Below are 22600 nucleotides of genomic sequence, written 5' to 3' on the forward strand. Positions count from 1 at the left end.
TTTCCAGATTATTTTGGAATTACAAGCATGTACCAACATACCCAACTTTAAAAAAATTAATTATTAATTCAAGAATGGTGGCACACCCTTTTAGTCCCAGCATGAGAAGCAGAGGCAGGCAGACGTCTATGTATTCAAGGCCAGAATGATCTACACAATGAACTCCAGGCCAGTCAGGGCTATATGGTGAGATCCTGTCAAACAAAATAAAACGAGTTAATATTAATATTATTGAGTATGCGTGTGAATGTATATGTGCAAATGCTGCGGCTCAGGTGTGGATGTCAGAGGAGCTGCTCCGGTCCTTCCCCTGTGGGTTCTGGGAATGGAGTCCTCAAGCTTGTACAGCAGGCATCTTACCTACCAAGCTGTCTACCAGGCCGTCCCCCGCTTCTGACGTGGGTCCCGGAGACTTGACGTGGGTCCCGGAGTCTGAACTCAGGTCCCCATGTGTGGCTTTGCTGACTAACCTGTCTTCCTGGCTCCTTAAAACCAAACATTTTTAAAATGTATTTTGCTTTTTCTGTGTGTTCTGTGTGTGTCCTGCCAGCTCCAGAACTCTGTGGCTCCTCAAGCTATTGCTCATGGTCCTGGGACTTGCCGTTGTTCTGTTCATGTTCCGAAGTGTGCCCCTGCAAGCAGTGTTCAGCACATTCGAGCCAGAGATCCCGAAGCCTGCGCTGGATGGCCAGGTGCTGAAGCTTCTACCTGAGAAGCACCTGAGGAACCTCTTTACCTACAGTGGCATCTGGTGAGACTCTGGGCGCCCTGGACTCTTTTGTTGTCTCCCTTGATGTCTCTTTCCAGTGTTTCTGTGGAGCCCTAGGCCTCATGGGCTGTTCTGAACAGCTGCTGATTGCCAAAGTGACTCTCAGAGACCAGGCATGGTCTGTGGGATCCGGGCTATATCCTCCACGACATCCAGAAACCATACAATCTCATGGGGAAGATGCTGCCTCTTGGTGTCTGCCCTGGTGGGACTTATTGCCAACTGAAGCCTGTGGTTCTTGGGTTGACAGAAGCTAGGTGGAGGAGGGGATAATTCAAGAGAGGGCCGTTGTGCACTCAGGAGACTGAGGCAGGATGTTTGCCATGGGTTCAAGGCCAGTCTGTGCCAAATAGACAAGATCTTGTCATAAAAGGGAGAAGGAAAAGAAGAAAGAAAGGGGGGGGGGCTCTTCAGTCCTCCTCATCCTCCCTCCGACCTCCTTCAATCTGTCTCTGCAAGGGGTCACTCGTGGGTGGTTCCAGGGTGTAAACCCAGTTAGGAGAGCCGTGTGGGAAGAGATTTTCAGGGTGTCACACAGGATTAGGGCTAAGGTCCCCTCCCTCCCATCAGCCATCCATGTATACGCTTCTTTTGCTTGTTTTAGGCTCTTCCCAAAAAATCAGTGTGACTGTGATTCCGGCCAGCTGAAAAGAAAATACAATTTTCAGGGTGCCTATAACCAGAGCGACCTCCCAGCTGTGAATGCCAGGAGACAGGCGGAATTTGAACACTTTCAGAGGAGGTGATGCAGGCTGTGGGGTCCCTCAGGTCTCTGGGGAGAACAAACACCCATTCTGAGTATTTGAGGGAGCGAGGGACCCTAAGAAACAAAATTTGGACCTTGCCCTCTTGATGGGCCCCTGGGAGGAACTGTTGGGAATAAAGAGAGGAAGACAATAGAGAGTAGAGTCCTCCAAGGAAGATTTGGAGGGGTTTGTGTGCATAAAACATTTCAATAAAACAGAGAAAAAGGAACAAAGCTTGTTCCACATTGCTCAGTCACGGTGGTGGCACTAGGTGCCAAGGCCAGCATAGAATGCAACTTGATGTGCTGGGAGCATACTGTCTGCCAGCTCTGTGCAAAATGTGTCACTTCTTGACTTTTGACAGTACTGGGGACTGAACTTAGGACCTCCTGTTAGCTAGGCAAGCACTCCATGCCCCGCCCCCAATTCTTTCCCTGTGGTGCTGGGCTTCAGACCCAGATCCTTGCAGGTGCTGGCAGATGCTCTGCCTGCGAGGCACAGCCCCAGTCCCTCCTTTGCAGTCACAGGGCATTGATACCAGGATTGCTGGTTGAAGAGGGCATTAAAGTGAGTTCTGGCTGGCTTTTCGTGGAGGCATTTTGTATATGCTGGCATGGTCGGTACTCAACTGCCATCCTAGGGTGTGGGAAGCTGAAGCAGGAGGACTGTAAGCTGAAGGCCAGCCTGGGCTTCACGTTAGACCTGTCTCAGACCAACAAGATGGCGTTGCTTACGACAGCCCCTTTAAAAGTAACTAGAAGCCGAGAGGCTTTGGAGAAAGGCTTCTTATGCAGGGCTAGTGGGCCGTGGCTGAACGTGAACCTCTATTCCTGCTTGTATTATCTATGGTACTTGTTTCAGGCATAGATATATTCCACCTCAGGAAGCAGCCAGATAGAACTGGCCTGTCAGGGATGAAACTGTTCTTTCATCAGGATTTACTTTTTATTACTTTGAATCATGTGTGTGTGTGTGTGTGTGTGTGTGTGTGTGTGTGCGGGTGATAATTTCACTTGATCCTATTGATTATGAGAGTAATTTTTTTTAATGTGTTTTGCCGTACACTAACTCTCGTGTTGCTGTCTCCTGAAGAAAAGGGCTGCCCCGCCCACCGCCTCTGCTGGCGCCACCCAATCTCCCCTTTGGATACCCAGTGCATGGAGTGGAGGTGATGCCCCTGCACACAGTTCTCATCCCAGGTGAGTACATCTGCATCCTGAGAGGCTGCAGACAATGCTCTGCTCTCCTTAAGCAAAAGGTGTGCCCTTGTGCGCTTGGCACAATGCAGGAGGCTTGGTGGGATTTTGTTCTGTGCTAGACTCCCTGGTTCCACAACCCGGAGTCTCTCTTTGTAGCTGTGGATTCCCTGTGGCTCTAAGATAATATGGAAGTTGGAATTTTGTGGGCCTCGGGGGCATCTTAGGGGATAATTGACTTTCAAAGGTTCTCTAGCATCAAGAGCGTCTTGATGAACCCATCTCCAGGGAGGGTGTTCTGAAAAGAGTTTTGTCTGTTCAGATCCCTTCTAGGGCAGGCTTGGCAGGTTAAGGTGCTTGTGCCAGGGCTGCCACCTGAGGTCTGTACTTAGGACCTACATGGTAGAAAGCTGCTTCCTCAGGCTCTTCTTTTCCTCCCACGTGAGCCGTGGCGTGCATGCCCCCCCACCTCTATGCACAAAATAAAAAATTTAAAAATGTAAAATAAAATAACAAATTTTTTTTCCAAGCTCAGTGTGGTGATACACACCAGTAATCACACAAAAGTCAGGAGCCTGAGGCAGGAGGACCAGAAATTTGAAGCCAGCCTCAGAGACACATTGAGGCTGTTTTAACCCCACACCCCAGTACCAAACACCCAAAATTAAATGCAAATAAAGCAATAAAGACAAAGCAAAAACAAGAGCAGCCCTTCACGGGGTCTTTAAGCATCCCTCTGCTTCAGCATCACCTGATGTTTCAAAGCCAAGTACAGAGATGCCAGGAGACGGCAGGCAATCCATGCATTTCCTCCACAGAAGTGGTGGGTGGACGCTGGGCCATCTCATGGATTCCTCCCCTGCTATGGGCTCTCTTGGCATCTAGAGGCAAACAGCTCCCACCACGAGCCATGGGAAAGACCTTGTTTAGCTGGGTGACAGTGGCACCTGAGATCCAGCAAGTCTCCATGAGCAAGACCTGAATTATCCAAAGTCACACCGCTAACAGGTGAGATGAGAGTGAGTGCCCGGGACAGAAGGCATGCAGACGCCAAATCCGTGGTCCAGCCTTCCAGACAGAACAAGGGGAGCGAGAAGCAGCCTCCTTGGCCCAGTGGCAGCTAAACCTTGTTGCGAGCCCTGCAGCCTAGTCTCGGATCTGTCCAGTGGGCTTCCCCAGGGCAAGGCACCCGTGGAACCGGACTCTCACGTGGCAAGGACCAGCGGTCCACGGGGCAGTGTAGGAATCTGCAGGCTCCTCTCTTGCTATGTTGCTGATTCTTTGGGTGGTTTTTAGTTTCGTTCTGCCAGTAACACATGCAGCCGCTGTAGTTCCCCTGGAAATTCTGTTCCTTTTCAGTTATTTTCCCTTAAGATCCAGCAGGGGATTGATACCTCTTAAATCTTTTCTCTGGAATCACTAACTACAACTCCCAATCCTGGAACTTTTCTGACTCAATGGCGATAGTGAGGTACATACGAGAAAGCAACACTTGGAACATTGACCAGGTCTCACAGTTCTGGAAGGGAGAGTAGGGCATGCACACAGAAAATAGGGAAAAGGCACGGGGATACATAGTGCCAGCTGTCAAGAGGAAGTTCCCTGGACACCACGCATGTAGTAGAAGCAGTGATAAGATCTAGAATGTTCCAATGGGAAAATGCAGTGAGACCTGGGGTGGAGAGAGCCATCGTTACCATACACAGGAGCTTGGATTGCTGGGAGGAGTGTGGTCTAGTGAGAGGGGGAAAGCTTTGTCAGCGTCTGCCCTTGACAGAGAGATTGAGACATGGGACCCTCTTGCCCTCTTGTACAAAAGGGAACTGTATAAAAGCGTATCTTGCAGACATGAAAGGATTGTTTGGCTCTGAATATTGTCCTTAAAGCATTGTGTCCATGTCTGTTACTTTTTAACTTTGTCATCGCAAAAAAAAAAAAAAAAAAAAAAGGGGGGGGGGCTGCCAGAGCAGGCTGTGTCCAGCTCGATTTTAGCTAAGCCTGCAAAAATGCTGAACTCTATGTCTAGAATAAGGTTGTGCAGGGGTGGAAAGACGTATTTGGGGAAGCATAAAGGGGAACAATGGGGGCTTTCATAATGATCACAGTGTATTCGGGAGGCAGAGGCAGGAGGATTTGTGAGTTCGAGGCCAGCCTGGTCTACAAGAGCTAGTTCCAGGACAGGCTCTAGGAACTACAGGGAAACCCTGTCTCGAAAAACCAATAATAATAATTAATAATAATATCTATTTATTTTATATTTGTTTATTTTTAAAGATTTTTTAAATTTATTTTTTTAAAAAAGAAACAAACTATCTTTTCTCATTATACATACCAATCCAAGTTCCCACTCCCTCGGCTCTTCCCATTCCCTCCACATACCCTCCCACCCCACCCCCATCCAATCCTCAGAGAGGGTAAGGCACATTACTTTGGGGAAGGCCCAAGAGCCTCCTCCCTATATCTGGGCTGATCAAGGTATCCACCCAAAGAGAATAGGTTCCCAAAAAGCCAGTACATGTAGTGTTGTTTGTTTGTTTGTTTGAAAATATCTGTTATTTACGCATCTATGCGTGTCTGTGTGAGTATACACGTATGTGAATACATGTAGATGCATATGGAGACCAGAAGACCGTGACTGGTACCCCTGTTGCTTTTGCCGTTTCCTCTTGAGGCAGGTTTTCTGGAGTTCATAATTCTCTGCTAGGCTGGAAGTCAGCAAGTCCCAGTAGTCCTCCTGTCTCTGCGCCCCTCAGATCTAGGATAACAGGCGTGTGTAGAATTAATATTCAGCTGGGACCTGCATTCAGGTCCTTGGATTGTGTCGCAAGTGCTCTTAACTGCCGAGCCATCTCTCCAGCCTGTTTGCTCTGTGTTTTTACTCTTAATGGAATAATATTAAATGCCCTGGTGCACTTGGTAGTTTCAGGGAGTAAGTGGTGCCCCCTGCAGAGAGTTTGGAAACCTTGGAGGGTGTCGTTTCATTGTTTGCTCGTTTGTTCATTTGTTTTTCCTGTTACTCAGATAAAATATCCTGACAAACTGGATAGTGGTGGCCCATGCCTTTAGTCCCAGCACCCGGGTGGCAGAGGCAGGTGGATCTCCGTGAGTTTCAGGTCAGCCTGGTCTACAGAGCAAGATCCAGGACAGCCAGAGCTCCACAGAGAAACCTTGTCTCAAAAAACCAACACCAAAACAAACAGCCAAAAATCCTTCATATACACACATGTAGACAAAATACACTCACACATATAAAATTAAAAATATCTAATTAAAAAATTAAAAATAAGTACATATGATCCAATGAGTTTTATTAGGCTTGCTTGCATGAGTGTGGGGCCAGCAGCTTACTAGCAGCTATACCGCTGAGGAAACTCTCCCCTTCTCTAGCCTTTGACTGCCGACATCGCCTCTCGCAGGGGTGTGGCCTCATGAGCTCTTCCTCCCTCCACAATGGGCCTGGTCTTGTGCTGTGAGTTCACGACAGAAAAGGCCACAGCATATCCAGAGGACAGCTTTCTACGGCTTTCTATGGCTTTCTACGGCACTGCTCCCCACCTTCTGACCCTCGGGTTTCTTATCCACGCTTCTCTGATGTTTCCTGATTCTCAGAGGGGACAGGGTAGAGTCGTCTCCTTTAGGGCTGAGCACTGTGCTCAGGTACATGTTTGTGTATGAGACAGAGTCTCCTGAGCCTCCAAATCCTTGCCGTCACTGTAGAAGCCAATGGCCTTGAACTCCTGACCGTCCTTCCTCTACTACCTTAGTACTGGGAGTGTACCACACCCACCATACCCAGGGTTGTGTGGGGCTGAGGGTCAAACCCAAGGCCTTGTGCATGCTAGGCAAGCACCCTACCTGCAATACATACCCTACACACACTGAAATCTTATACCCATTTACCACTCACTCCCTTGTCTTAGTCTATTTCCCCGTTGCTTTGCTAAAATACCCTGACAATATCAAGTCAGTGGGGAAGGTTTATCTTACATAATAGTTCCAGTTTACAGACTGTCAATGTGGGGAAATCAAGGCATCAGGAGCTTGAAGCTAGCCGTCAGTAGAAGAGGGCATCAGACACATGCACATTAGTGTTGGGCTTATCCATTCCCACAACCCGTAATCCCCTGCCTAGGGAATGGTGCCACCCACAGTGGGCGGGTCTGCTCCTGACCTCACACACAGGCCCAGATGCCCTTCTCCCACGGGATTCGAGATTCTGTCAGGTTGGTAATTGACTTTAGTCATCACATCTTCCCTCCCACGTCCTGGCAAGTTGTGCTTCTGTCTCTGAGATGACGACTATTCCCAGATCCACCTAAGGGTCATTCATTGTCTCCACTGTTGCTTCCCCTTCGCTAGCAGGGGCATCTGGAAGGGGCTGTTTGAGTTCACAGAACCCAAAGCTGAGGACGGGCGCTGAAAGCCTAGGACCCATGTGGGTTTGGGACCGTGGAGCCCTCGCACAGCCTTGGGAATGGGGGCTGTGCAGGCCAACTGTCGGATAGAGAATGACACTAGTGGGATCTCCAGATATGCTGGAGTCGGAGGTAGAGGGGTGTACGAGGGAGAGTCAGTGTCCTCTGTCAGTGTCCCCTGTCAGTGTCCTCACAGATATTTTTTTTTCTTGTCTTTCCTGTGTCTTTTAGGCCTCCAGTATGAAGGGCCAGAAGCCTCGGTCTATGAGGTAAGAGTTCCCATCCCAGCAATTTTGGCAACTGTCTCACAACGATGACCCGTCTCAGTCTTCAGCCAGCCCCTGTCGTGTATCCACACGAATACAAAGTGGGACATGGGGGCATTGTGCAGGGGCGTTGCAGTCACTGGAGTGGCCGCGGGGAGGGCTTCCAAAGCTACACAAAGCTCAGAACCGCCGTGCCTGTTTTTGCTTTAGGAGAAGGAAGCTGCTGCCTGTGTGACCTCTGGCAACAAAAGCGGTGGTGGCGCACGCCTTTAATCCCAGCACTCGGGAGGCAGAGGCAGGCAGATCTCTGTGAGTTCGAGACCAGCCTGGTCTACAAGAGCTAGCTCCAGGACAGGCTCTAAAGCTGCAGAGAAACGCAGAGAAACCCTGTCTCGAAAAAAAAAAAGCGCGGGATGCCCTGCTTCCCTCTCCTCTCAGTGTAGCTCTGGGTTGAGGTTAGGACGGGATGTCTGATGGGTGACAGATGCAGGTGCAGAACCTGCAAACGGGTCCTGGGACACGAGGCTTGGAGCGTGTGTGCAGACATACGTACACAGAGAAACGTATGGAGGCCAGAGAAGCACATCGTCCTCCGCTAGGGCCTTGAGACTCTGGGGGAGCTCACAGCCAGCACGTCCCTGTGACCCATCTTCTGTTACTGGGGTTGCCTGACTTTTTTATGTGGGAACTGGGCACTCAGAATTTAGGTTCTGATACTTATACAAGGAGTATTCTTACCCACTGTGCCTTCTCAGCTCAGCGGTGAGATCTGCATCCTCCAACCCCACAGACTGAATGGAGGGTGTGGGTGTGTGTGGGGGGTGAATGAGCTGCTCTGTGTTCCCAGAGGCCTCCTCTGTCCCCCGTACATGCCCTCCCATCCTATCCTTGTCATTTTTCTCATCACTGATTGATTCTTCATGAGCGCACTAGGGATGGAATCCGGGCCCTTACAGGCGCAGGGCAAATGCTCCGCCCCTGAGCCACGCCTCTAGCCACTCCCATCACGTGCTTCTCCGTGCCTGGTTCTGGTGTGGGCATGGCTGCATGCTTCCTTGCCTCGTGGCCTACAGACTTGCTTCTCAGAGAATTATCTGTTGATTGGCTGGAGTTTTCAGTAGGAGTGACATAACCCATTGGGTTTCCTACAAAGATACCTGGCTATTGCAGGCAATCAGAGAAAAAAGCTGTGGGCACGGAGAGAGGCCTGCTGCCCTCCCCCCATCTTCAGGTGGAGCTAATGGGCAGGACTTGCTCCCAGGCGGGCTGCAGGTGAAAGGAGTGTAGCACAGCAGGAATGGCCTTAACGTGCGGGCGTGCGTGCATGTGTGTGTATGTGTGTGTGTGTGTGTGTGTGTGTGTGTGTGTGTTAGCCCACACCTTTAATCCCAGCACTCGGAGGTCTAGTACAGCCAAGGCTACACAGAGAAACCCTGTCTCGAAAAACAAACAAACAAACAAGCCACTCTGGGCACCTGAGAGCTGGAATGGAAGCTAGTGCCTTCTACACCAGGATGAGGGGGTGATGGCATTACAACAGCGGTTTCTATTAGTAACGGAACAATTTAGCCAGGTCTTGTTTGTTTGATTTGTGCTGAGAATTGAACCTAAGTCACCATGCCTGGCTAGTATTTCGTGTGTGTGTGTTAGTGTGCATGCTCACGTGCACATACGCACGGAGGCCAGAAAAGCCGTCTGATCTCTCAGAGCTGGAGTTACAGGCTTTCGCAGAACGCCCGTCTTGTTATATGGGCACTGGACCCCATATTCTGGTCCCCATGATTGTACAGCTGACCTATCTCTCCAGCTCAGTGGTTTAGTTTTTACTATACTAAGTCTGAGCTGCATGCGAGCCTTCCCAGCAGGGTGTCTTGGCTAGGGTTTGTATTGCTGTGCTAAACACCACAACCAAAAGCATCTTGGGGAGAAAAGGTCTTGTTTGAGCTTAGGTTCCACATCACAGTGCATCACCACAGTCAAGGCAGGGACAGAAAGCAGGAACCTGGGAAGCAGAAGCCACGGAAGGAAGGACGCTGCTTGCTGCCTTGCTCTTTTTCTCTGTAAACTGTACACTTTGTATTTCTTTTTGCCCCCCATGCTCATCCTCATTGTAGGCCTGCTTAAGAGTGGTTACTAAGAACCACATGGCAGAGTCAACAACAGGCTGTCTTGAAATTTCCCCTGCAGAAGAAATTAGTCCGTTACATTTAGACTTAGCTTCAGGCAAGTTCTTAGGATGAAAGCGAAAGGAGATTTTACCAAATTATCACAAGGATGATGTCTAACCCGGTTGCTGATATTGTTCCCCTCTGAAACCTCCATAGTCCGCATAGCTGCCAGCATTGCTGTCTTTCAAGATCCTACTAGAATGGCCCATTAAGCTCAGCTTATAGCACTTAACCACTTTCTTAGTCTAATGTCCCCAAATCTCCCACATTGCTCCAAAAATATGATCAGGTCTGTCACAGCAATATCCCATGAATCTGGTACCAATTTCTGTCTTTGTTTCTTTTCTGTTGCTGTTATAAAACACCATGACCAAAGCAACTTACAGAAGCTTTTTGTTTGTTTGTTTGTTTCAAGACAGGGTTTCTCTGTGTGTATCTCTGATTATCCTGGAACTCACCCTGTAGACCAGGCTGGCCTCAAAATCAGAGAGCTGCCTGCCTCTGCCTCCCAAGCACTGGGATTTAAGGTGTGTGCCACCACTGCCCGGCTATAAAAGCTTTTTAATTGGGATTACAGTTCCAGAGGGTTAGAGTCCATGATGGGGAAGAAAACACGGTGGCGGGAACAGCTGAGAGCTGCATCTCAGACCGAAGGCAAGAGGCAGAGAGCACACTGGGGATGGAAGGAGACGTTTGAAGTCTCAAAGCCAGCCTCTGTGACACACCTCCTTCAGCACCGACACACCTCCTAATCCGTCCCAAACAGTTCCACCAACTGAGGACTAAGTATTCAAACATATGAACCTTTGGGAGCCGGTCCTATTCAAACCACCACACAGGGCAAACGGTGAAGGCAGCAGGATGAGTCAGACACAGACATTTTGTATGTATGTATGTATGTATGTATGTGTGTATGTATTTATGTATTTATTATGTATAAATATTCTTTCTGCATGTATGCCTGAAGGCCAGAAGAGGGCACCAGATCTCATTACAGATGGTTGTGAGCCACCATGTGGTTGCTGGGAATTGAACTCAGGACCTTTGGAAGAGCAGGCAATGCTCTTAACCTCTGAGCCATCTCTCCAGCCCCCCGCCCCTTTTTGAGACAAGGTCAGTCACTACCTCACCCTGACTGGCCTGGAATTCGCTCTGCAGACCAGGATTCTTTAGTCTCACAGACATCAGAGCCTGGGACTGAAGACCCATGCCACCAAACTGTGCTGAGATAAACACTTTGAAACCACTTGAAAATTGATGGTTTCTGTTTGATGATGGATAAAAATCCTCGGGCAGGGAACTGTGCTACAATAAGAGAAAAAGACTCAGAACCAAGTCCTGGAAAACTATTGGATGTCAGACGGAGGGGGAAGAAGAGTGACTGACAAACAGACATCAGTAACGGTAGCAGGGGAGCAAGGCAAAGTGGCCCCCGTCTGTAGTTCCAGCTGCTAGGGACGAAGTGGCAGGAGGCAGAGCAATCTTTAGAGCTACCGGGCAACATATTGAGACCTCAGAGGGAGGAGGAGGAGGAAGAAATAACCTAGAAGAAGACTCTTGAAGAGCAGTGTTCCATAAACCCAAAGATAAAGAGGTTTGCAGGAATGAGTCCTTTAAATCCATGAGTCTCTAGGTGTTGGGTGTGAGGAAGAGAGCCTTAGCTGAAGAGTCTACTCCTTTCCAGCCAGCCGTGTTCTGTGCCATCCTCTGATGAATTTCTCCACTCTGGGTGCTCTGCCCCCTGCTGGCCGTCCTGGGTACTTGCCTTTCCTGCAAATGAAATTTTGGACTTCAGGGTTGAGACTAAGGAGTTACAGTCTGATGGGTATAAAGTTTCACTGGACAGGACGAAGAGATGGATAGAGGTAACCAACAGCTGCACAATAATATGAGCACTCTTAATGCCACCCCCAGGTCACCCTGAGAGCTTCTCTGGGGACACTAAACACCCTTGCCGACGTCCCAAACAGTGTGGTACAGGGCAGAGGCCAGAAGCGGCTGACCATTTCCACCGGTGACCGGACACTCCTGAAATTCATCCTTCAGCATGTGACGTACACCAGCACGGTGTACCAGCTCCGCAAGGTGGACATGGGTGAGAGCCTCTCTTCCAATTGCAGATATTCTCCCTGTGCACCAGATTCCAAGCCTAGACACACAGAGCACCCAGAGTGGAGAAACCCATGGGGGATAACACAGAACACGGCTGGCTGGAAAGCCTAGTTACTCCCCTTCCTGTTTACAGCACCCAGCAGCACCCAGTAGTGTCCCCCTGTTGCCACTGACGCCATGGAGGGACTTGAGAATCGTCCTTGACACTGCTCATCTCGCACAGGGCAGGCGCCAAGTCAGCGTCCTGTCACCTGAGGTAACAACGAGGAGGAAAGGGTTCCTCCGGCCCCAGGTTTGGAGGCTTCCGTCCCTGGCGAACCCTTTTGCCAGGGGTGAGGCAGCGTAGTATGGCAGGGCTGTATGATAGAGAAGAGCCTCTCGGCTCACAGCTAAGAAGTGAACAGAGCCGGGCAGTGTTGGCGCACGCCTTTAATCCCAGCACTCGGGAAGCAGAGGCAGATGGATCTCTGTGAGTTCGAGGCCAGCCTGGTCTACAAGAGCTAGTTCCAGGACAGGTTCCAAAAGCCACAGAGAAACTGTCTCGAAAAACCAAAAAAAAAAAAAAAAAAAAAAAAAGAAGTGAACAGAAACAGAAGCAATGGGAAGTAGGCCCTGCTGTTACCTTAAAGGCCACAGGGACTTCCCATCAGACCCCAGCTCCCCACAGTGTCACCACAGTGGCCTATACCTATGCTATGTGAACCAAACCTTAGCACCATCTGATTCTTTCTGTATTTTGTTTTGCTTGACACATGGTCTCAGAGATCTCAGGCTAACATCAGACTCTGAACGTCTGCATGCTGGGATGATAGGCATGCACCTCCAAGTAAGGTTTATGAGATGCTGGGGATCGAAGCCAGGACTGCCAGGACATCACTAGTCCTGCTGTTTCTTGAGACAGGCTCTCATGTAGCCCAGGATATCCCAAACTCTTATGTAGTTGTGGCTGGTTGGTCTTGAACTCCAGACTGTCTTTCCCTGTGTGTACCACCACACTAAGCTTATATTTTATTTTATCTGTCTAAGAGGGAGAATCTTGTTGCATATCCCAGGCTAGTCTCAAATAATCAATTCCTCTACCTCAGCCTGCATAATGCTAGGATGACAGGCATCCCTATACCTGGCTAGCCTTATCTAGTTCTGTTAGTCATTCTCTGCAGCTTTTATATTTATTTATTTAAATTCCATTCAGTTGTTTATTGGGGGCATGGACACATCATAGAGGCCACATGGAAGTCAGAGAAAGTCAGAGGACACCTTGCAGGAGCTGGTGTCTCCTTCCACTGCATGAGTCCTAGGGAGCAAGCCCGGGTCACCAGATTTGGCACAAGCAACTTTACCTGCTGATTATTTATTTATTTGTTTGTTTATTTATTTATTTATTTAATTTATACTACATTTGCCTGCATGTATGTTTGCACACCCAGAAGAGGGCAGCAGATCTCATCATAGATGGCTGCTAGAAATTGAACTCAGGACATTTGGAAGAGCAGCCATCTCTCCAGCCCCATTTTGGTGACCTCTTTGCAACTTCTGAAGCTGCCTCAGCTTCTGTGGAAGAGGCCCCAGCCCAACCAGCCTGTGCATGGATATTTTGTCCTGAACACTCACGGAAAGAGAGAATGTGCCCAGTTCCCCGTCCCTCTCCACATCCCACCATTGCAGAACTACTGAGAGAACAAATCTTGCCACCCTCAAGACAACCTCTGTTTCTATTTGCGTCAGTTAAAAGTATCTTTTTTTTATTTTTTAAGTAGCGGACATAGCACAGTAGCAGGGGGAAATGCAATATGAACAAGTAACAGCTTTGCTTAGTTGGTAGAAGACTTACTTGCCCTGCACACACATAACCCTGGGTTCAATCCCCAGCACCACATAAAATCGGGCATGGGGTGCCATGCCTAAAACCCCAGCACTTGGGAGTTGGGATTGGGAGGATTAGATGTCCCAGGTTATTCTCCATAGCTGCAGGGCGCATTCTCTCCACCTCCGGATTTTAAAGCATTTCCCTTCAGAAAATGCCTCTGTGCCATTTGGTGCAGTGGGTATAACTGTCCTGGTTTTTGTCACCGGAGAAGCTGGGGGAGGAACTTATTTCAGATAGGCCATGGTTAATCAAACTTAATCCAGATCCTTGACTCTCCAGCCTGTTCCAGCAGCTGTCCTTATAGCAGGCTGTGCCAGGAATGCACAGGCAGGAGCCAAGATGCCCAGCCTGCTGCATGGGTCCTCAGTCTCCTCCCAACCAGGACTCCCCTGCAGCTGCTGGCCTCCTTGGCTTCCTCAGGGCAGCAGAATCTTGTCAGATTCCACACTGCCCAGGCTCTTACCTCTTTTTTCCTTCCAGTGAGTTTGGAGTCCAAGTCCTCAGTGGCCAGGTTTCCAGTGACCATCAACCAACCTAATGTACCCAAGTTGTATGACCCTGGACCAGGTAAGGCTCTTGTCCTTGGGGGTCTAGGATTGCATCAGGCTCAGTGAAGTTCAGAGGGTGTGGTGCTTGGAATGACAAGGGCTCCCATGGACTCATGTATTTGAAAGCCTGGTCCCCAGTTGGTGGAACTGTTTAGGAAGGATTAGGAGGTGTGGCCTTGTTGGAGGAGGTGTGTCCCTGAGGGTGGGCCTTGAGGCTTCAAAAGTCCATGCCAGACCCAGACTTGCTTTTTCTGCTTCCACTTGTGAATGAGATGTAAGCTCTCAGTGACTCTAAAGTGCCATGCCTGCCTGCTTGCTGTCTCACTCTCGGTTATTACGGTCATTGTCTTAGGGTTTCTATTGCAGTGTAGAGACACCATGACCACAGCAACTCTTATAAAGGAAAACATTTAATTGGCTGGCTTACAGTTCAGAGGTTCAGTCCATACCATCATGGTGGGACATGGCAGCATTCAGGCAGACATGGTGCTGGAGAGGCAGCTGAGAATTCTACATCTTGTGCAGGCAACAGGAAGTGAACTGAGATAGTAGACACAGCTTGAGCATATATGAGATCTCAAATATATGAGATCTCAAAGCCCACCCCACAGCGACACACTTTCTCCAACAAAGACACACCTCTCAATAGTGCCACTCCTTATAAGCTTATGGGGCCATTACATTCAAGCCACCACAGTCATGGGCTCACCTTCCGAAACTGCAAGCCCTCAACTAAATGATTCATGTGTAAGCTGCCCTGGTCATGGTGTCTCTTCACATAGAAAAGTACCTAAGACAGAAGACACTTTTTCTTTATAATTCATTTTTTATTATTTTTAATTGTGTGTGTGCACACATGCTCTTGTGTATGGGTGCCCACAAAGGCCAGAGGTTGAATCGCCTTAGAGCTGGAGGTGTAGGTGGTTGTGATCCACCCGACATGGATGCTGGGAACCAAATTCTGGTCCCCTACAAGAACAGTGTGTGCTCTTAAGAACGCCACCCTTTTTTGAGACAAGGTCTCATGTGGCCCATGGTGAGCTCAAACTGTGGATATAGTTGAGAAAGAGAATTACTGAACTTCTGAGCGCCCTGCCTCATTTCCCCAAGGGCTGGAATCTTGTACCTGCGCCACCACGCTCACTTACGAGGGATCAGACCCAGAACTTTGGGTGTGTCAGGCAGGTGCTCCACCAATGGAGTCATAGTTTCACCCCTTCCTTCCGTGTTCCAGGCTAGCCTGGTCATCTTCTGGACTCAGCCTTGTTAGTGGTGAGATGGCAGGCAATTAGAGATTGTGTGTGTTTGTGTGTGATGCAGTGCACTCATACCAGAGTGGGAGTATGAAGTTGAGAGAACAATCTCAGGTGCTGTCCTTGCCTTCCACCTTCTTTGAGGTAGGCTCTCTTTTTTGGTTCGCTACTTGCATTCACCAAATCACCTGGCCCTCAGCCTCCCAGAGACTCTCCTGTCTCCACCCCCATCTCACCTCAGGAACACTGGAGTTACAGATGTGGCTATAGAACCTCGCAGTACACAGATGCTGGGGATTTGAACTCACAAACTCATGTTTGTACAACAGGTGCTTTGTCCACCAAACCATCATTCCAGCCCTGATTTTTTTTTAAATGTTGCATCTGTAAACATTCATTCTTTTAGTGATTCTGCTCTTTGTTTTGTGAGATTGGGTATTGTTACATAGTCAAGGCTGGTCTGGACCTCGCCATCCTCCAGTCTCTGCCTCTGAATCCTGGGATTGCAGGTGTGAGTCGGAATTCCTAGTGATTAGTATCTCTGTAGCTTTGGACCCTGTCCTGGAGCCTGTCTGTAGACCAGGCTGGCCTTGGACTCACAGAGTTCTGCCTGTCTCTGCCTCCCGAGTGCTGGGATTAAAGGTGTGTGCCACCACCGCCTGGCCTGTGTGGCGCCATTTTACCTCACCTGCATAAGACACCTTCTGATTGGTTTGATAAAGAGCTGAATGGCAGACAGCTAAGCAGGAGGGGATAGGCAGGACTTCTAGGGAAAGGAACTTGGGGGAAGAATCAGAGTGGCGGGGGACTCACCAGCTGTTTGCAGGGGAAGTTGGATGTCCAAGCCTGGGGCGAGGTAACAAGCCATGTGGCAGAATGTAGGTGAAAAGGAACAGGTTAATTTAAGTTATACTAGTTGGGAACAGCCTAAGCTAAGGCCAAGCTTTCATAATTAATAAAAAGTCTCTGTGTCATTATTTGGGAGCTGGAGGTCTGAAGAAAGAACGCCATTATACATTATAACGTCTTTATTTCCCAGTGCAGCTGACAAATTCTAATTAAGCACGCCCTGTGTACAGAATGCCTGAGGTTCCCAACTCTGACCAGTCAGAGGAGAAAGAAGCCATCAGATGACTGGAGTGTAGCTCAGTAGTTGAACACTTGCTTAGCATGCATGAGACTCTGGGTTCAGTCCCTGGCCCAGCAGAAAACAAAACAAAATCCATCTGCAGAGAGCAAATCCAGCATCAGGTTCCAGCATCCACTTTTAAATTTTTCTCTAGAGAGGAAGCTCAGGAACCTGGTGACCATTGCCACCAAGACTTTCCTCCGTCCCCACAAGCTTATGATCCTGCTGCAGAGTATTCGAAAATATTACCCGGATTTAACTGTGATTGTGGCTGATGACAGCAAGGTGCCCCTGAAAATTAAAGATGACTACGTGGAGTATTACTCCATGCCCTTCGGGAAGGTATGTTCCCCTCACACTGGGTGTACCTAGCTCCCAGAACAGGAGGACCCCAGATTCAGCTGCTTCCGTGGTCTTCTCTAGGGAGCAGAGTCCTGTGGGAAGAGGGGTCTGGGCTCCTGCTGTTCAGGTGCAGAGGGAAACTGGAGCAATCTCATTTTCCACATTAATGAACTGTTAGTTTATTCCATCTTCATGCCGATTTGGTGTAAAATTGACAGGGTTCTTATGAGTGACTTACAGGAGCTGGCATCTGATTGTGGTGTTGAGGGAAACAGCAGACTTTTGTTCCCTATGACTGAGCTCAAGCTAGGCTCTCCCCCTCACCTGGCCTGCTTACTCTCCTCCCCTTTTCCCTCCCATCTTCCCCCAAGGATAGAAAAGGGAAGGATACCACTGATAGCAGATGCTCCCCAAACCAGCATCTCCCAGGAGATAGAAGAGAACTAAGGTGAAAAAGGTGAAAAATCTATTCCCAGAGGCCCCTGGACCAAAGGGGTCTCCCCACTCTTTGTCTCAGTCTCTGAATCCAGGAAGTCACTGTCCCGCTCTTTCTCCGAGGCACCCTTGGCCCCAGCAGGTGTCAGCCTTGTCTGACCTATGACCTACGGAATCCCCACAGATTCCAACTTCCCCCGTGGTGGGAGGCAGCCTGGCTGGCAGGAATTCAGAAAGTCCCACCCCCAGGTGGCAATTGCTGATCCGAACCCCATGCCACCCGCAGGGCTGGTTTGCTGGTAGGAACCTGGCCATCTCACAGGTGACGACTAAGTATGTCCTCTGGGTGGATGACGACTTTCTCTTCGACAACAAGACCAAGATTGAGGTCCTGGTGGATGTCCTGGAGAAAACGGAACTGGACGTGGTAAGATGGCCGCCGTGCAGTCATGAGGAGGGCGGGGGGAGGGGGGGGAGAGTGGGAGTGCAGAGTCAGGGTGAGGCAGGAGAGGGGCTCACAGCCAGGGGATGGCTCAGCCCTTAAAGGCTCGGCTCACAACCAGAAATATAAGAGCAACTACTCAGTGGTCTCTGAGCAAATTTTGTGCCCCACACAAAAGACCCTCCCAACTGTTCTGTTTGTAAAAGCGCATGTTCATGCGTCATTTCTGATTCCTTTCTTGGACTGCATGAGGTTTAAGGGAACGGTCTTCTTGTTCGGTCATGACATTTTAATTATTTTTAAAGATTTATTTATTTTTATTTTATGTGTAGAGTTGTTTTGCCTGCATCTATATCTGTGCACCATGAGCATGCCTGGTACCCACAAAGGCCAGAAGAGGGTGTTGGACCCCCTGGAACTGGAGTTACAGATGGGTGGGAGCGGCCATGTGGGTGCTGGATAGGAACAGAACTCAGATCCTCTGCAAGAACAAGTGCTCTTAATCTCCAAGCTCTCTCCACCCACCACAACACTTGTTTTAAATATAAAAATACAATTGGGCATGGTAGTGCACGCCTTTAATCCCAATACTGGGAGGCAGAGGCAGGAGGATCTCTGTGAGTTCGAGGCTAGCCTCATCTACAGAGTAAGATCCTATCTCAAAGACAACAACAATAAACCCTAAATAAAAATATTAGCTGTGTGTGATGGCGCATGCCTGTGATCCCCGTGGGAGGTGGAAGCAGTATGATGGGAGTTGATGGCCAGCCTCAGCTACAAAGCAAGTGTGTATATATGTGTGCATGCCTGCGTGTGGAGATGGGGATTCAGTGATCCAAAGGACCCAGCAGCAGTATGAGAAGAGCTGTGGTCACATGGCAGAGCCACTGAAGGTCCTTTGGAGGTGAGATCCATAGAGTACACCATCTATTCTATTGGAGGGAGTCCTTCCTAGAAGGATGCTTCCTGACCCTGCTCAGACCCCGGCTTCTGTTTGCTGACTAGGTGGGCGGCAGCGTGCAGGGAAATTCATTCCAGTTCAGGCTGTTGTTGGAACAGAGTGAGAACGGGGACTGTCTTCACCAGAGGCAGGGACATTTCCAGGCCCTTGATGGCTTCCCCAAATGCGTGGTGACCAGCGGCGTTGTAAACTTCTTCTTGGCTCACACAGAACAACTCCGAAGAGTTGGTTTTGATCCCCGCCTGCAACGAGTGGCTCACTCAGGTGGGAGGCTTGGAAGGGGTGGTGCAGGGAGTGGAGGAGGGGGTTCTCCTTGGAAAGCCCTTCTCGCTGCACCAGGGATCTCCTTCCCCTTTCGCCCCAGACTATGGAACTCACGGTCTCTGCGTCCCTCACCTCTCAGGGTCTCCCCTAGGCTGCCTCTGCCCATTTGAGACACCCCACTTCCTTTTTCCCAAGGCTGTCCTTTACTTTTGCCGACCCTGCCTCCCATTCTCCCAGAAAGTTGTTGTCACCTAAAACTGCACCTGGCGACTGCGCCCTCCTTCCCCCTTCCACTCCAGAGCCCACAGGACCATTTAATGGAACCCCGTGGAACCTCTGCCCACACTCCTAACTGAGAAACCAGGTTATCTCTTTCTTCTTCCAACCCTGGGAATCCCTGGAGCCGAGTGTGTGGCTCCACACGGTGCCCAGCTTCCCTATGGTTAGGAACCAGGTGCCCTCCTCAAGCGTGGGTGGGAAAGCCTGGCTGGCTGACTGCAGCTCCCTTTGTCTCCCATCCTCCTCTCTTGGCAGAGTTCTTCATTGATGGGCTGGGGAGCCTGTTGGTGGGCTCGTGCCCAGAGGTGACTGTACAGCATCAATCACGGTCACCGGACAAGGATCCAGAGATGGCCGCCATGGAGAAGTCTTACAGCACATACCGGGCCAACACCAACGCTCAGGTCCAATTCAAGCTAGCTCTCCACTACTTCAAGAACCATCTTCAGTGTTCCACTTAAAGATGCAAGGAACTGGAAATTTAATAAACAAAACGGATTGGATATGGGCAACAAAAATTGTAGGACTGGCCCCTAAGGACACCAAAGAGAGACACCTGATGAGAGGTGCAGGGAGCTGGAGTGAGGAGATGTGGATAGCTCAGTCACTGCGTCTTTCAGTTCAGAGGCATTAGAAATGGGCCGTCCCTGGTCAGGGCAGCGGAGATGACCTAACAGTTAATGAGCACGGGATGCCCTCCCATGCACGAAGTGCCTGCACAGTGAACCACTCACTTCACTCATCTGAGCCTTGTGATGAGAGAGATGTTGATTGATACCCCCCCATCAAGGGAAGGGCTGCTAAAGGCATCGGGATGGCTCAGTGGGTGGAGCACTTGCTGCGGAGACTGACAACCTGAGTTTGAGTCCTTGAGACCCACATGGCAGAAGGGGAGAAATGACTCTGACATAATTGTCCACTGACTTCCATGGGCGTCTGCCCCGCCCCCTTCCCTCATACCATAAATAAATGTAAAAATAAAAGTAGATAACAGCATACACCTTTAATAACAGCACTCGGGGTTGAGTTGGTGTCTGTGACCCCTGTTGCCACCAAGAGTTGTATGGATACCCAGGGTCTGGACAGCCACCTGAGACCATGTTGGTGTCCAAGGGCCTGTGCTGCCACAAGGGCCATGTCTGGGTCCACGTTCCTGGGGCAGTTTGGAGGGGGGTGTCTGTGATGGTGTCCATGGCCCTTCTTCCCACAGGGGGTTATAGGAACCATGTGTGTCAAAATCCAAGGGCCAGGTTGAGCTGGCGCTGCCCCTCACTGACCCTGCAGGATAACTGACCTGCCCCTCCCTGGACACTGCAGCAGGAGAGCTGGCCCTGCCCCACCCCACACCATGTGCTGACCAGGATAGCATAGGCCTAGGAGAGCTGGTCCTGCCCTTCACCTGAGGTGGGCGGTCCCAGTGGCCCAGGCCAACCTGCTCAGGTATCATCCAGACCCATGTCCTGGGCCTTGGGTTGGCCCACCCTAAGACCGCATCTGTGACATGAAGGGACTTGTCATGTGGAATCTCCATGACTCGGAGCAACAGCAGGATATCCGAGAGGATTTAGTGATGAGGGTGTGCCAGAGGCAATGACTCTTTTGTGGGTGGGGCTGACTGGATGAAAGGGTATATGCTGCCCGACACACCAAAGCACCCACTGGGATGTGTTGGAAAGAGGAGTGAGTGAGGTGGGCATTTTGTTTGTGTTGTTTTGTTTGTAATTTGTTTGGGGGTTGGGGAGAAAGTTGTGGGGTGGGGGAAGGATATGGAGGGACGAGGAGGCAAGTGGGATTAGGGTGCATGATATGACATTTCCAAAGAGAATCAATAAAAAACTGTTTTGTATATATAAAGAATATTGACCTGAAAGGTTCTTGAGCAAATCAGCTGTAAAGGTAGACAGCCATACACTTGCATCGCCCCCACACGCAGGTAAAACTTTAACTTGAGCCATTTCTGGTACATTCCTATGTCAGATGAAAACAAAACTCAGCTTCAGCTAATCACAAGCAGCTACTAACACGATGGTGGGCATTGTTCCATAGACAAGAAAACTTTTTTTAAAGATTTTATTTTTTATTATGTATAGTGTTCTGCCTGCAATGCATGCCTGAGGGCCAGAAGAGGGCGCCTGATCTCATTACAGATGGTTGGGAAGCCACATGTGGTTGCTGGGAATGCAATCACTTAATTTTTCAATCAGTCGAATTAAAATAATGTTATACAAAGCCAGGTGTTTTGGTGCACAGTTGTAATACCAGAACTCAAGAGGTGGAGGTAAGAGGATTAAGGCCAGCCTGGGCCACATGAAAGCCTTGTCTTTGAATGAATGAATGAATGAATGAATAGGGGGCTGGAGAGATCTCAGTGCTTTAAGAGTGATTCCCTGCTCTTGCAGAGGACCTCAGTTTGGTTTCCCAGCACCACGTGAATACTCACGACTGTCTCTAACTCCAGTAACTCCAGTTCCAGGGGATTGGAAACCTCTTCTGACCCCCAAAGCTCCTGCACACACATGGGGCACGTGCATACACTCGGGCACACATATGCACACAAGACAAAAAAAATTTAAAATAATAAATGATTGGATGACTGAATGCATAAATGTTAACCAAGTTATTCCGATCTTACTTTGTTGAGATGGCCTGGCCTAGAACTCACTCTCTAGGTCATGGCAATCCTCCTGCCTCCACCTGTCAGTGCTGCAACATCAGGTGGGAGCCAACCATTTCCGACTTGATTTTAAACGTTGAAACCTTGACTTAAAATAGGATACTTGTTTATTATAATTTCTGTATTTTTATTTAATGGAATATTAAAACAAATGTGAAATATAGAATATTCTAGAATAAAAATAACTTCTAAATCATGAATATAATGCTAATTATAAATTTACATTTACTCCAATTTATCCTTGAGTCAAATTTTGGACACTCTGACACACTTTCTTTTTTTTTTACTTCCTGAGGTAATTATTGCTCAGGGTTGGTCCATAGAAAACCAAACATCAGGGGCTGGAGAGATGGCTCAGAGGTTAAGAGCACTGCCTGCTCTTCCAAAGGTCCTGAGTTCAATTCCCAGCAACCACATGGTGGCTCACAACCATCTGCAAAGGGGTCTGGTGCCCTCCTCTGGCCTGCAGACATACACAAAGACAGAATATTATATACACTTTATATATATAATAAATAATATATATAACCAAACACCAAAGGGGAGAATGAAGGGGGCCGGGCATGCAAAGCAAGGCAAGACTGATGGTCTGTAACCCCAGGCAAGCTCGGTCTGGACTGGTTTAATTCGGTTAGAGCCAGCCAGAACTGGTTTGAACCGGTCTGCACCGGTTTAATCAGGTTTGAGCCAGTCAGAAACAGTCTGAACCAGTTTAATCCGGTTTGAGCTGGTCT

General features: G+C 49.2%; 1 protein-coding gene across 1 annotated transcript; it reads left to right on the forward strand.

Annotated features, from left to right (window-relative positions):
- Window positions 1-599: 599 nt before the first annotated feature.
- B4galnt2 (beta-1,4-N-acetyl-galactosaminyltransferase 2) lies at window positions 600-19653 on the forward strand. Its single transcript, XM_038328361.1, has 10 exons — window positions 600-751; window positions 1374-1511; window positions 2608-2714; window positions 7358-7395; window positions 11475-11655; window positions 14020-14106; window positions 16624-16811; window positions 17533-17673; window positions 18694-18913; window positions 19448-19653. Exons 1-10 carry the CDS (start codon window positions 615-617, stop codon window positions 19651-19653), a joined length of 1443 nt encoding a protein of 480 aa, XP_038184289.1. The 5' UTR covers window positions 600-614.
- The last annotated feature ends 2947 nt before the right edge of the window (window positions 19654-22600 follow it).

This window comes from Arvicola amphibius, chromosome 4 (assembly GCF_903992535.2).
Source record: "Arvicola amphibius chromosome 4, mArvAmp1.2, whole genome shotgun sequence".
Lineage (NCBI taxonomy): Eukaryota > Metazoa > Chordata > Mammalia > Rodentia > Cricetidae > Arvicola > Arvicola amphibius.

Excerpts from the sequence above, each read along its gene's own strand:
- B4galnt2 (XM_038328361.1), top strand. The coding sequence starts at position 615 with ATGTTCCGAAGTGTGCCCCTGCAAGCAGTGTTCAGCACATTCGAGCCA. Across the intron at positions 2,715-7,357 it reads GCACACAGTTCTCATCCCAG|GCCTCCAGTATGAAGGGCCA; the intron begins GTGAGTACATCT and ends TGTGTCTTTTAG. Across the intron at positions 17,674-18,693 it reads AGAAAACGGAACTGGACGTG|GTGGGCGGCAGCGTGCAGGG; the intron begins GTAAGATGGCCG and ends TTTGCTGACTAG.